General features: G+C 37.0%; 1 protein-coding gene across 2 annotated transcripts in view; it reads left to right on the top strand.

Moving 5' to 3' along the window:
* CDH13 (cadherin 13) overlaps positions 1–13,307 on the top strand; it is a 505,317-nt gene that overhangs the window by 205,395 nt on the left and 286,615 nt on the right. For both annotated transcript variants that reach the window (XM_037408727.1, XM_037408725.1), the window contains exon 4: positions 233–349. In XM_037408727.1, coding sequence (XP_037264624.1) covers positions 233–349 — 117 coding nt within the window. The remainder of the gene's footprint in view (positions 1–232; positions 350–13,307) is intronic.

The following is a 13,307-nucleotide window of genomic DNA, read 5'->3' as shown; positions in this document are numbered from 1 at the left end:
AAACTGGTCTACAGGAATACAAAATGAATACATCCTGTCTGCTGTATCTGTAGTAAGTGCAGTAACCTGACAGATTTAAATAAATTGTTTTATATGCGCTCACTAATTGCTGGAAAACATGTAATACAAAACTTACAATCTCGTAGCTCATGTTAATTTTGTCTAAAGACGCAGGGAATGAAAATAACAACGGAATATTATTTTTAAAGGCTTTGTAATTGGACTTTTTCAGGAAATCTTTAAGATTGAAGGCAACCTTGGAATCCCAAGACAAAAAAGGGCTATTTTGGCAACTCCAATATTAATTCCCGAAAATCAAAGACCACCGTTTCCCAGATCTGTTGGCAAGGTAAGTCAACAAAGGACCAGATCAAATTTTGATCTTAAGTAATTGATCTATTTATCCTTAAATTTTGTAATGTTTATCATGTTAGTATTAATATCATAGAAATAATTAAGAAATGTAAAACTGAACAGAGAAGATTGTTTTTCCATCTGTATTGTGTAGACAGATAAAAATGGCTTTCTATTCATGCCAGACTTGAATAGCATACATTCTAGTAAAAAATATTAATCAGAGATGTATGTTCTCATGCAGCTACTCTCTTCAGTAGAGCTGCTTACCTCTGTATCTGTGCGTTAAACTGGGGCAGAAATCTAGGGCAGGAATGTTACAAAGAATATCCTACTGCTTTTGTGGATTATCTTCTGTTCTTAAGACCTAGAAGGAATTCATAAGGTATTACATGTAGAAATATCTTTTGTTCATTCCTTTGGTAATTTCTGGTGTCCAAAGGAAAAAAAAATATTTGTAGACATTTGCAGTTTTATTCTTTGCTTTTTGCAAAGGTCTGGCAAAGAAATGGAGAGGGTTTTTTTTTTTTCTCATGTCTGCAATAAGCAAGAGTTCTAAGAGCTCCTTTTCCAGAACTTCAGATAATACAGCTTGTACATACAAAATCATTAAAACCGAAAGACCAAGAATTGTTCAAATGGCAATTTAGGCATTAGAGATTGTAATTACATGAATCTATTTTGCATGTTGACAGCTTTGGAATAGGGACTTGTATGCATCACTCTGACTTTAGTAGGTGTGTTAATGACACAGCGGCATATAAGCTGTGGAGTCTGATTCCCACCAATGTGATTGCTGGGGCTAAATGCACAGCTCAAGGGCAGAATTTTGATCTACAATTGATGTGTAATTTAGCCAGCTGGCATCTTATCAGTTACTTTAATAATTAGGATTGTTCTCCTAGCAGTAAAAAGAAAGAATAACCTCTGAAGATTTCATTTTCTGCCCTTTCCCCATCAGTAATTTATATTGATTTCATAAATTTCTGTTTTTCTATCTTTCTGAAGTATTTTTTTAATGTGAAATAAACTTTCTAAAGCCATTTCTCAACTTTTCCCTTCACATTTCAGTGAGAATTAATGATCAATAACTAAAGTAGATATGTATGTTAATGATAAATAGTTAATTTTTAAGACTTCTATTGTGCAATTTTAACACAGTGAGAGAATTTAAAATGCTACTTATACATAGATCTGCAGAGTTCCTTGTTTTCGTTATTGATTTATTTCTCCCTGCCCCCTTCCACCCCTACTGCTCATGAACACTGAATTTTTGGATCTGAGGTAGTCTGAGTTGCGCTTTAGAAGTGCCTTCACTAAGTATTTTCATTGGGAGTTCAGGATGCTAGTCCTGGTAACTGAGGCTCCTTAAGCAAGAGGAGATGAATTGAGTCCTATTTGTACTTAAGTGTTTTCCTAGCATCTTGTCATCTTGATTTGTTTTAATTCCTGTAATGCTAGTCAGGGATCACAAGCGCGTTAGATGATGTACAGAGAAGTGTAAAAGCATCTGGCAGTCTGTTTTTCAAAGGACCTGAGATACCTATGCCTAACTAATGTTTAAATTATAGGAACGGCACCTTGAAACACTTTGAGCTGTCATCAGTTTTAGAAGTCTTTAAATATAATTTTTTCAGTATATTTCTTATTTAGGTATCTAGACGTGAGTACTTAGGCTATAGTCTATTGTAAGTAGTAACACAGAATGTATATGTGTCAAGTGAGGCGAAAATTTTAGAGATATTTAAAATAATGGAATGAAATATTCTAGGCCAACTGCAGTAATTTGCAACTGAATGCTTATCAAAGCATAAATAAAAAGGTTTGAGGCCTCAGATATACTGATGGTAGGAAAGAGAGTCTGTTGTTCCCTAACTAAAAAAATCAGTAGGAGTCCATGCTGAAAATAAAAGCAATTCTTTCAGGTCTTTTTGACATGTCACATATCTTCATAAAATAGGCCATGTAGTCTTCATAAATAGAATAGTCTGTACTAATCTAGAGAGCCTGGGACACACAATTCATGAACTTGTTTCAGGTCCTGCACAAGCTGTAGAAAAAATTGATCATCTGTCTCATTTAACTTTAGATATTTATTGTTAACTGTATGTAGCTTCATGATACTGCAAAAATTCATTTAGTTTCCCACTTCTGTGTGGCATGAGAAAAATACATTTATTTCTTCTTCCACAATATTTTGGGGCTTAACTTTAGAATCCTCAACAGTGCACTAAGTGGACTGATGAATTACAGCTTAGGATCTGCATGAATTTCTCTTGAACTTAAACTTTGCCATCTCTGGTCTGTTGAATCACTGTGAAGGAACATTGCAGACGTATTTAGTAGCTGTGGTTTCTACAGTGTTTTGGGGAAGAAAGAAAACATACAGAGAACGGAAAATTTGAGAGTTATAATAGAATTTTAAAAATGAGAAGGAAGAAGAAAGGAAAGCAGATTCTGGAGCAAACTTTTGTCATGTAGGTCTCATGTAGGTTTGCTGTGATGGGAACAGCAGAGTTTGTCTCATACCGTGGGGGCTTGCAAAGACTTGCCCTCTCTGCCCAGCACCGTGAGCAGTATCCTTCTGAGCCCTGCGATGGGCATTCTGGGTCAAATCTCTGTGAGATTGCATTGTGTGGCAGTTTATATTTTATTCAGACATAACAATAAACATAATAAAATCATTTAGAAACAAGGAATTCCAATACAGTAATGGGGGGGGCAGGGAATAACCACACAGTTTCCTGTGTGAAAAATAACTCCAGCTTTTGTTTTGCTTTCATCTTTATTACTACAATGTTATATTTTCTGCTCATCAGGAAACTGAAGCTTTCCTAACTGAATGAAATACATAGGTTAGTGATTTTTTCAGATATGACTTGTTCTATTTGATACCATCATGTGGTTTGTTTTGGTTGTCTGCATAAAAGTTATGTTTCCAGTTGCACCCTGGGTGTGTTATCTCCGCTTTCTTTTACCTGCTTTAGCAAATTACCAGTGTAGTTTATTCAGCTGTCCTGACTGCCTCTTGCTTTCCAGCCCATGCTAAGTTGCCTGGAAATGCACAAGGCTGTTTGGAGGTGATTGCAGCAGCTGCCAACAGTTAAACTGGTTATTAGCACTTAGTTGGGAGCAGGGCAGATGTGCAAGAAAACAGGAGAGCAGGGGGAGAAAAATAAATTATGTTTTATTTCACAATTAGCAAGCAATAGCATAAACAAAAAACAAAAAAAAAAAAAAAGGAAAAAAAAAGAGGGGTGGGTTTTATCCATTAAGGTTTGGTCATATAAACCAGGAAGGAGATACTGCACTGGACAAGCAAAAAAATCGGTTTGTTTTAATTACAAAAATTCAAATTAGGTTTTAGCTTAACAAAGAAATACATGTGTAGAGGCTGTTCTCTGCGCTGTTGCTGGCTTTCCAGCATACCTGCTTAGGAATTAGGTTATTGCCTTGCCATTTGCACACCCTTCATTAGAGTATGTCTTCATTAAATAACTATCATAAACACGCTGTGCTTGTAGGTAGAGGAATCTCACCTTTTAGTAGAATTTAAGCTTTTGCATATTATCCTTCATTCCTGAGGGAAAATAGTGAGAGTAAAATATTTTAATACAGTCTTGGTAATATAGGCCTTTGTGACCAGATGGCCCAGGCTACAACTGTTGACTGTTATTGATGTGTTTTCTTTAGGTCTTGCTGATATAGCACAGGGATACGATATTCAATTTTTAGCCTCTTTCCATATGTTAATTTTCCGGTTTATTTGTCCACATCAAGTCAAATGAAGTACAAAACAGTGGGGATGCAGGATTCTCTTGTAATTATGGCGATAGGTTATTCACCACTGTGCTACAGAGATGTTTGCTAAGACTAACTTGAGTGGTGGTTCTACACATTTATTTGATGACAATCTCCAGACACACTTTAACTATGGTGATGAACTGCATGATGGTACTTTTTGAAGGTTAATCCTTACACTAACAAAGAGCTCAAAGAGCAGAAAAAGTAATTGTGGAGATGATCAATTGCCAGCTTTTTCCAGGCATTAATGGAGAAGGACATCTGCAAATTAAGAGTGCTTTAGTATAGGCTGAGAGGATTTTCTGTGGATTTTATTGATGAACATATGATGAATCCATGATTCTATTCTATAATTTAAAGGAATTATTCTTCATAGGTATGAATACTTTAACTGTTGCCACATAAGATATGGAAGCCATGAATGGACTGGTAAAAATTCGCAGAACTTCTTATCCTTAGTGAAGGCCAGATGACAGAGAGAGGTACACAAGAGACTTTGTAGGAAACTGCTGAATAAGAAAAAGCAAAACCATTTTTTTCCACTAAGATACTTTTTTTCTTTGTCACTTGGCTGTTTTGTCCTTTTGGAAGGAGGGGGTGTTCAAGTATTTTGCATCAGATACTTTTTATATGCTTCCTGCCTCTGATCTGGGTGGATGGGCAGTTAGCTGTCAGATAACAATTAGATGGCAGGGCTCACTCCAAACAAAGCTCAAGCATAAAAGTGGTGCAGGCTAGCAAACAGGATAGAAATCTTTAAGATATATGAGGAGATGTTGATTTTCCCTCCGTCTGAGCTGTGAATTTAAGGCAAAAAGAAAACACAGCTTGTCTGTTAATGCAGCAATATAAAAAAGCTGAAGAGGGGAGGAAGATAACTATGGAAAAGCTGCTGGAAGCTTATTATTTTTGAGTGGCTATCTGATTGAGGCTATTTATATATGATAAATTATATGCTTCACAGAAGACAAGTGTTAAGTACTAAAGATGCAGCTGGAGAAAATGCCAAACTTCAGGCAAAAGTTTGAAAAGAAGGCGATAGAAGTGTCAAGAGAGATGATCATGATCCAGCAACCTGTGAAGAGAACCTAGAGATTGTAGATTAGAGGAGGATTTGTGAAAGACAACAGAGGAAAAAAAGGACAACAGTGAAATAAAAGCTGAATTAAGAAGTGCATTTGTTCTACTGGAAATTTAGGCAGAAAATGAGGGGGTCGGGGGAGAAAGTCTAAAGGAAAGTGGAGGAGGAAAGAGACTTAGCCAGGATGGATGTCCAGGTCTGGAGGTAACGGTGTGTGCTAATAGAGAAGAGAATGATGTGCAGAACAAGAGGAGCTATACCTAAAATCCTTGGCAACACTGAGAGGGCAGTGTGACTCCTTGGCAACTTCTCAGATGGTAAAGGTCTGAATCTTCATGTCAGTTGCTAAAAATGATGCAGAAGCAACATAAGTATTTCTTACTGGGGAACTAGAAGTGGGTCTGAGGTCTACAGGAAAAATCCATTGGATCTTTTAAAATTACTTTTTAATATCCATTTGGTGGTTTTCAAATCATCATCACATCAAATGTAATGATGAGGTTGTTCCAGAGGGTCCCCTTGGAAAGGGAGAGGTGTTCATCAGCAATTCTGACTTGTCCAGAAGGTAAGAATATTTCAGTGAGAACTGAGAAAGTGGTGCCACCTGGGAGATGTGGGAATGATTGACTCCTGACAAGCATTCAGTGAGGACCTTCTTCAGAGAGCAGATGGAATTACCCAGGTAGAAAGAATTCTGTTTTCTTGCATCAAAGTCTGATGGCATATAAGGCGAGCACTCTGCTAAAGTATGCCTATCATTCTATGCAGGAAAAGACACATCCATGATGAGGGTATATAAGCAAGCAGCAGAGGGGTAGAAAGATGTGGAGAAAAAGAAAAAAAAAAAAAGTGTTATTGTTGAATAGCACTTGCACAATAAAGACATTCTTAATAAATAAAGGTCACTTTAATCCAGCCAGAAAAAAGATTGGGATTAGAGCACGAGAGCACAATTAAGTTATGATACTAGTACAGTAAGGTTGGGCAGAAATATATATGAGCTCAATTTGTTCAGCCCAGCACAGTAAGTGTTTTCTGTAAATCCAGAGTGAGTGTAATGATTTCAGTGGAAGGAATACACTGGCATAGTAACTAATGGATACAAATTTTGGCATAAGATTAGAAGAAAAGTTTCTAGTCCCCAGAGAAGGGGAATTAATTTCCAACAGAGGTACTGAGGAGGGAATACAAAGTTTGATAAATATATGATCACAGTTGCATAATACAGCTGTTTCTGATCTGAAAGAACAGACACCTAGAGGTTTAGGGCTTTCCAGTGTTCTTGAAAATGTGTAATAGCCTGCTGAGTTGGACCTGAATGGGCTGTTGGAGATGTCAGAGTTTAACATCTGATCAAATTCATGTATTGAATGAAAGCATGGCACACTTCTGACCTTCATGGAAAAATACCAACTTACCTCAGCAATGAATGTAATGAAATGAACAGCGCTCCATTAAATTAAAGGGCTTTTGATGCAAGTACATGAATTATTAAAGTACAGCATATTAATTTTCATTAAGGGATGTGTATTTGATGTCCTAACAAACCATTAAGTGAAGACAGCACTTCAAATTTATCTCTTTTTTCTGAAAGTTCTTTCTTCAAATTTCCCTTTTTCTTAAAATATTGATAGTCACACAAACAATTCCAACATAATACATTTGTTCCCTTTAAGCTAACAGAATTTTAATAGAAAGCTTTGTTAAAATACTCCTGTTTACTTAAGATCTTTCAGAAGAATCACACTTGAGCAGCAGATTCCTTGGAAAACCGGGAAATAATAAGAATTTACTATTATTTTTAAGTGTTTGGTGGCGTTAATAAGAATAAAAATTTTTTAAACATTTGAGGAATACTTTCTAATCTAGTTACTATGGCTACAAGTTTGTTGGAGATAAAGCAGTTCTATGGCAACAGTGGAATTAAGTTTTCTGCCCAATAGTGAAATACCCAGTATTTAATTTCCTGCTTCATAATAAATCATGCTAATGACCTTTAGGAGGGCACCAAACAGAAGAGATTTTTAAGCTCTGAAGCTGTTCAGCAAAGTATACTGCAGTTTAACTGTCACGTTGTTTGTGTTGACTTTGATCTCAGAAGTCGATATCTTAAACGGTGTTGCAGGTGAAGGTGGGGGGGGAAGTCTGTCCCTTCTGGTAAATTACCTATGAAAAGAACTAAAATGAAATAAAACCGTTGCAACTCATTTTTCATTGGCACACTAACTGAATTCTAGACTCAAGTTTAAGGAAAATGTTTGGAATATTTTTAGTTGCAACAGCTATTTCGTTTAATGATGCCTGATGTTAGACACCCTTCCGTAATGTGTGTTTTGTTTTTTAGTAGTTGCTTCGTGTTGTTGTTGGGTTCTTTTATTTTTTGCTTTTTCTTAAATGGTTAATTATAATCCACTTTGCAAAAACAAACCCAAAGAATCTCCCCAAAACTCTAGGCCTACTCCATCTTCTTTGACCCAAATAAAACCCCAGGCTCATATTTTAAGAGACACATGTAGGGTGTGACTCTGTAGCTGGTTTTACTGAGCATACTAAAAACAGAGTGCCATCAGCAGCAGTCAGAAAGCCCCTTCTAGGGATGCAGAATAATAGTTATTTAATTGCCATTCCCTAACTTGGTTCTCTGTGGTTTTCATGAGATGACGCTGATTTTTTGTTAACTTTTGTCTTTACAAACGTGATTCTATATCCTCAGTTGACTAATGGAAACATTTATATTTTTTTTTATTCCCCTTGATTTTCTCTGTCTTGGTTCAGTTCAGTTATTGGAAATAAACGCTCAATCTGTCCAGCTTGAAAAAGCTATTTTCTTTTGAGCAAAACCTTGATCTCTGCATTCCTAGTAGGGTCAAATTTTAACCTTAACAAAATGTAGGGCCTAATTCTCTAATCTCATGAGATTAGGATAAAATGAGATATTGGGATCCAGGGTTTCTGTTTGCTTGGTACCTTTTAATTTTTAAAATTTCTTGCTACAAATCTACTTACAGTAGCACTTTTATTTAAGCAGGATGATAAATGCAACAGACTTATCCAGCATTACTTAGCAGTGTGCTCTCTTAATATATCGCTATCAAGAAGATGAGATCTGCAGAATATAGAAATCAGTGGAGAGAATATGACCACAGAGCTTCCTTTAAATCAATTAAGGTATTTATTTTATAGCTGTGAATTGATTCATACTGCTTTGGACATGAGCTGTTTGTTATATATTACCGTCTCCTTCCAAGCATTTTCCTGTTTCATTCCAAATTATTCCTTTGGTTTCCTATTATGCAAAGTCAGTTGTTAGCCAGTGTATAGAGTAATATAAAGCAATACCCAAATGAATGACATTTTTGAAAGAAAACTAACTTATCCCTGCCAATTTACAAACTAAGTACTGTCATACTGTCAACCTTGGTACTTCCATTAATGAAAGACTTTAATAAAGTCATTTTGTGGACTGGACTGGTGACAAATTTCATATTGCTAGCTGTGGCTTGTTAAAGTGGTATTAAGAAAAGATGGCTGGCAGAGTATTTCCAGAAGGAAAAATGATATGTATAATATATGGCTCAGCTGTAAGGTGGAGTAAATAGCTGTCACTCAAACAACAATAGTAATTTTCTTCTTTCTGACAAACTACTGGATCTCTTCACTGATTACTAACTAATTTTAACCTTTTTGTGTCTTGCTCTTGGTTTTATCATACATGGCTGATTCTTATTTTGAATTTTTTTTCTTTTACATTTTGGAGTGATGTATATTAACAGATCAATAGGGTAGGTGAAGGAGTATGATGCTAATATCTATAATGGCAGTTGTGTTTTAATTCAATAAACATTTTCCCTTCTCCTTTCCAAAACATCTGTTGTTCTTTTCCAGCTGCCCTCTAAAGGCAATTTTCTTTTATTAATTGGGAGACTCTACAACCTCTCTGGGCAGCATGTCCTAGTGCTCAGCCACCCTCACTAAAAAAGGGTTTCCTGATGTCCAGACAGAAGCTTTTGTGTTTTAGTTTCTGTCCGTTGCTTCTTGTCCCGTCACTGAAAACAGACTGATTTGGTGGTCTTTGCTCCTTCCCTTTGGGTATTTATATATGTTCATGAGATCCACCGTGAGCCTTCTCTAGGCTCAATAATCCCACTTTTATCAGCCTTTCCTCATAGAAGAGATGTTCCAGTCCCTTAATTATCTCATGGCCCTTCACTAGACTCCAGAACGTCCACGCCCATCTTGTACCAAAAAGCCCAGAACTGGACACAGTACTTCAGGTGTGGCCTCACCAGAGCTGAGTAGAAGGGAAGGATCACCTCCCTTGACCTGCTGGCAATGCAGCCCAAGAAACCATGAGCCTTCTTTGCAGCAAGGGCATACTGCTGGTTCATGTTCAACTTGGTGTCCACTAGGACCCCCAGGTTCTTTTCTGCAAAGCTGCTCTCTAGCTGTGTGATCCCCAGAATATACTGCTGCATGGACTTGTTTCTCCCCAGGTGTTCCTCCCCTCCTCCCCTTGTTGAAGTTCATGAGGTTTGATGGAGCCCATTTTTCCAGCCTGTTGAGATCCCTCTGGCAGTATGGACCCTCTGGTATCAGCTATTTCTCCCAATTTTGTGTCACTAGTAAACTTGCTGAGGGTACCCTCAGCCCTGTCATCCATATCATTAATGATGATGTTAAACAGGAGTGGACCCAGTATTTACCCCTGGGGTACACTGCTAGTTACTGGCCTCCTAGATTTTGTGCCACTGATCACCAACCTCTGGGTCCAACTGCTCAGCCAGTTTTCAGTCTATTTCACTGTCTGTTCATCCAGTCCATACACCAGCAGCTCCCTATGAGCATCTTACAGGACACAGTGTCAAAGGCCTTACTGAAGTCCAGGTAGATAGTATCTACTGCTCTTCTACCAGGTCAGTCATTTAAGTGGGGAAGTTTATCAAGTTGGTCAAGCATGACTTCCCCTTGCTGAATCTGTGCTGACTATTACTGTAGATTTTTTTTGTTGCTAATGTGCCTGGAAGTTGTTTCCAAGATTATCTGCTCCATAACCTTTCCCAGGGATCAAGGTGAGGCTGAGTGGCCTGTAGTTCCCTGGGTACTCCTCCTTGCCCTTCTCGAAGATAGGAGTGACATTTGCTTTACTCTGGTCTTTGGACTCTTCTCCCTTTTGCTGTGATCCACCAAAGATTATTGAATGTGGCCTTGCAATGACATCTGCCAGCTCCCTCAGCACTTGTGAGTGCATCCATCAGGGCCCAAGGACTTATGTACGTTTATTTTAATTAAATATTCCCCAGCTTGATCCTCATCCACTAAGGGTACAACTTCCTTGCTCCAGATTTTTCCCTCTGGTCTTTGGGATTTCTGAAAGCTGGTCTTGCTAGTAAAGACTGAGGCAAAGAAGGTGTTCAGTACCTCAGCCTTTTCCATGTCCTGTGTAACCCAGCCCCCCAACCAATTCAGCAATGGGTCCACATTTTCCCTAGTCATCTTTTTGTCACTTATGTACCTGTGAAAGCCCTTCTTCTTGGTTGTGAGATCCCTAGCTATTTGGGCTCAATTCCATTTGGGCTTTAGCTGTCCTTCCTTTATCCCTGGATGCTCAGACAATGTCTCTGTAGTCATCCCAGGTTACCTGTCCTTCCTTACACCCTCTGTGTGTTTCCTTTTTCTGTTTGAGTTTGGCCAGGAGCTCCTTGTTCACCCATACAGGCCTACTGGCATTTTTATTTGACTTCCTATTTGGTGAGATGGAGTGTTCTTGAGCTTGGAGGAGGTGATCCCTGAATATTAACCAGTTTTCTTGAGCCCGTCTTCCCATGGGACTCAAGGATTGAAGTGCCAAAAGTCTGCTCTCCTTAAGTCTAGGATGTAGTGAGTTTGGGTTTTATTTTCCTTCCCCACCCATCAGAATCCTGAACTCCTCCATCTCATCGATCAGGCCAACCATCTTGGGAGATTGTAAGGGGGGAAAAAAGGATACTTGAAGGAAGTGTGAACTAAGCTGATCATGTACATACCAGGTCAAATTTTATTTCACTATGTTTATAGGGAAAATTATGAAAGTACATTTGGAAAATAGGATTTTAGTGAAGGTTCAAATATGGCTCTTTTTCAATGTCATAGGCATTTTTGCACTGCTTCAGAAGTTTCTCTTTCCATTCTTACAACACAGACAAAACTATTAAGCTTACGTTTTCAATTGAGCTTGCTGGAACTGTGAATGGATTTTGATAATAGAAATCTGTACAACAATGAAGTCCAGAAATTGAAAGTAGTAGTGATCCCTATAATCCAATAAAATGTGTCTTAATATATTTTTTACTTACTATAATTTAAAAAAAAAAAAAGGAAAAAGAGGAAATGTGGCTGTAGCTGAGTGTTGAGTATAGCTTGAATTCTGGGTCTATATTAATTTAACAGAAATTTATGTTCAAATCTGATTTACAATATATTACAAATATTTTTGATGAACAATTGAAGTGATGAGGGCTTTTTTCCTACAAATACTAGTTTCCTGCAACAAACACAAATCGTCATCTTATGATAACACCTCAAGCACAATCACCCTAAGTAATCCCACAGTGCCCTCAGCACCACTGGTTTTATTTTTACTTTCTGGCAATTTAAACTGGGATAAGAGAGAAGTAGGTATTTAGCATAACAGCCTTTCCTTGACAGACTCTTTTCTACTTGATAAAAAGCCTTTAAATGTTACTGAAGAAGTAATTGCTCCTTGTAGGGTTGGAATATAATGGTTAAATCAGACATATTCAGAAAACAATGTCTGCAATGGGGAACTCACTCATTATGTAAAAGGGAGACTATAAGGATCTATATGAACGTTATCACCAATAAAATGTAATGAACAATAGAGAGCATGCTGAAATTGTGTAAATAGGAAAACATAATAAATCAACTTCATCCATTATTACTGTGCTGTTGGGCTTTCTAATCTGAATTTGCTAAGGGTCACTGGAACATGAAAATTAATTTGAATTAATAGAAACTATTATACATGGTTTATTTTTTTTTAAAAAGTCATATAGTACCATTACTGAATTTTATTAATTTATTGTCTTGTGAGAATCTTAATTATTATTTAACAAATTATGTTCTTTAAAAAAATATTAACACCATCATTATAACAGTCAGTAATGCTTTGGAAAAAAAGTGTAATGATTCGTTAATGAGAAATCTTAAAAACCAGGCATATTGTTTCTTTTAGGGAACGATTGATAAAGGACACTCTTTGTAAGTAGTAGAAAATTGATTGTATTTTTTTTTCTAAGATTCCACAAAGATTGATGATTTCAAATTCTTCAAATAAAAAGAAACAGATGTAATTCACAGCCACCTGCTGTGAGCTCTGAATGTGCTAGCTGCTGAAAGAATTCTCCAGGTCTTTTATCTTGTTTACAAGAAAGTAAGATTTTGACCACATTTTATTACGTTGAAAACCTTCCTATCCTGAACACCCTTTCAATTCTTGGAACAAATTAAGCACATATTCACTGATCTTAACTTAGATGTACACATATATGTATGTAATGCATAGCCAATGGAGACAGGTACAATGCATTCTGGTGCAATATTTACTTACAGCAGGGGTAGGAGGGAAAATATTTTTTTCTTCACATGCTTTTCAAAAGAACAATTTTCTAAAATTCTTATTAGACTGTCAGAGTTAATTATATTTTTAAATTAGACGGAAGTTTTCCCATCAGCTTTTTAAATCAAGGACTAAAGGCAAAATACAGCTAGGTTGCTATTTTTTGTCCTTCATTCTCTCAAGGAGGGACTCCCTGCTGCTTGTGTAATGAACCATGTGGACCCTTATGCAGTAGCTTTCAAAGTAAGAAATTATTGGGTTGAAGAACTAGGGAAATTATCTCATCGCATATAATTTAGTAGCAGGATCTGCCATTGGTTTCAGTCATGAATTTACTGTCAGGAGATTTTAGTTTTCATGTATCTCAGTGACAAGCAAATAGCTGACACAGTTAACATAAATAGTTTTACTTCCATTGGAGGTTCAGGAAGACTGTAAGAGGGCTCTTCAAAA

Source organism: Falco rusticolus, chromosome 15 (assembly GCF_015220075.1).
Source record: "Falco rusticolus isolate bFalRus1 chromosome 15, bFalRus1.pri, whole genome shotgun sequence".
In the NCBI taxonomy this organism is placed as follows: Eukaryota; Metazoa; Chordata; class Aves; order Falconiformes; family Falconidae; genus Falco; species Falco rusticolus.
Note: the sequence above shows the minus strand (reverse complement) of the source record. Positions and strands in the feature narration are given on the sequence as shown.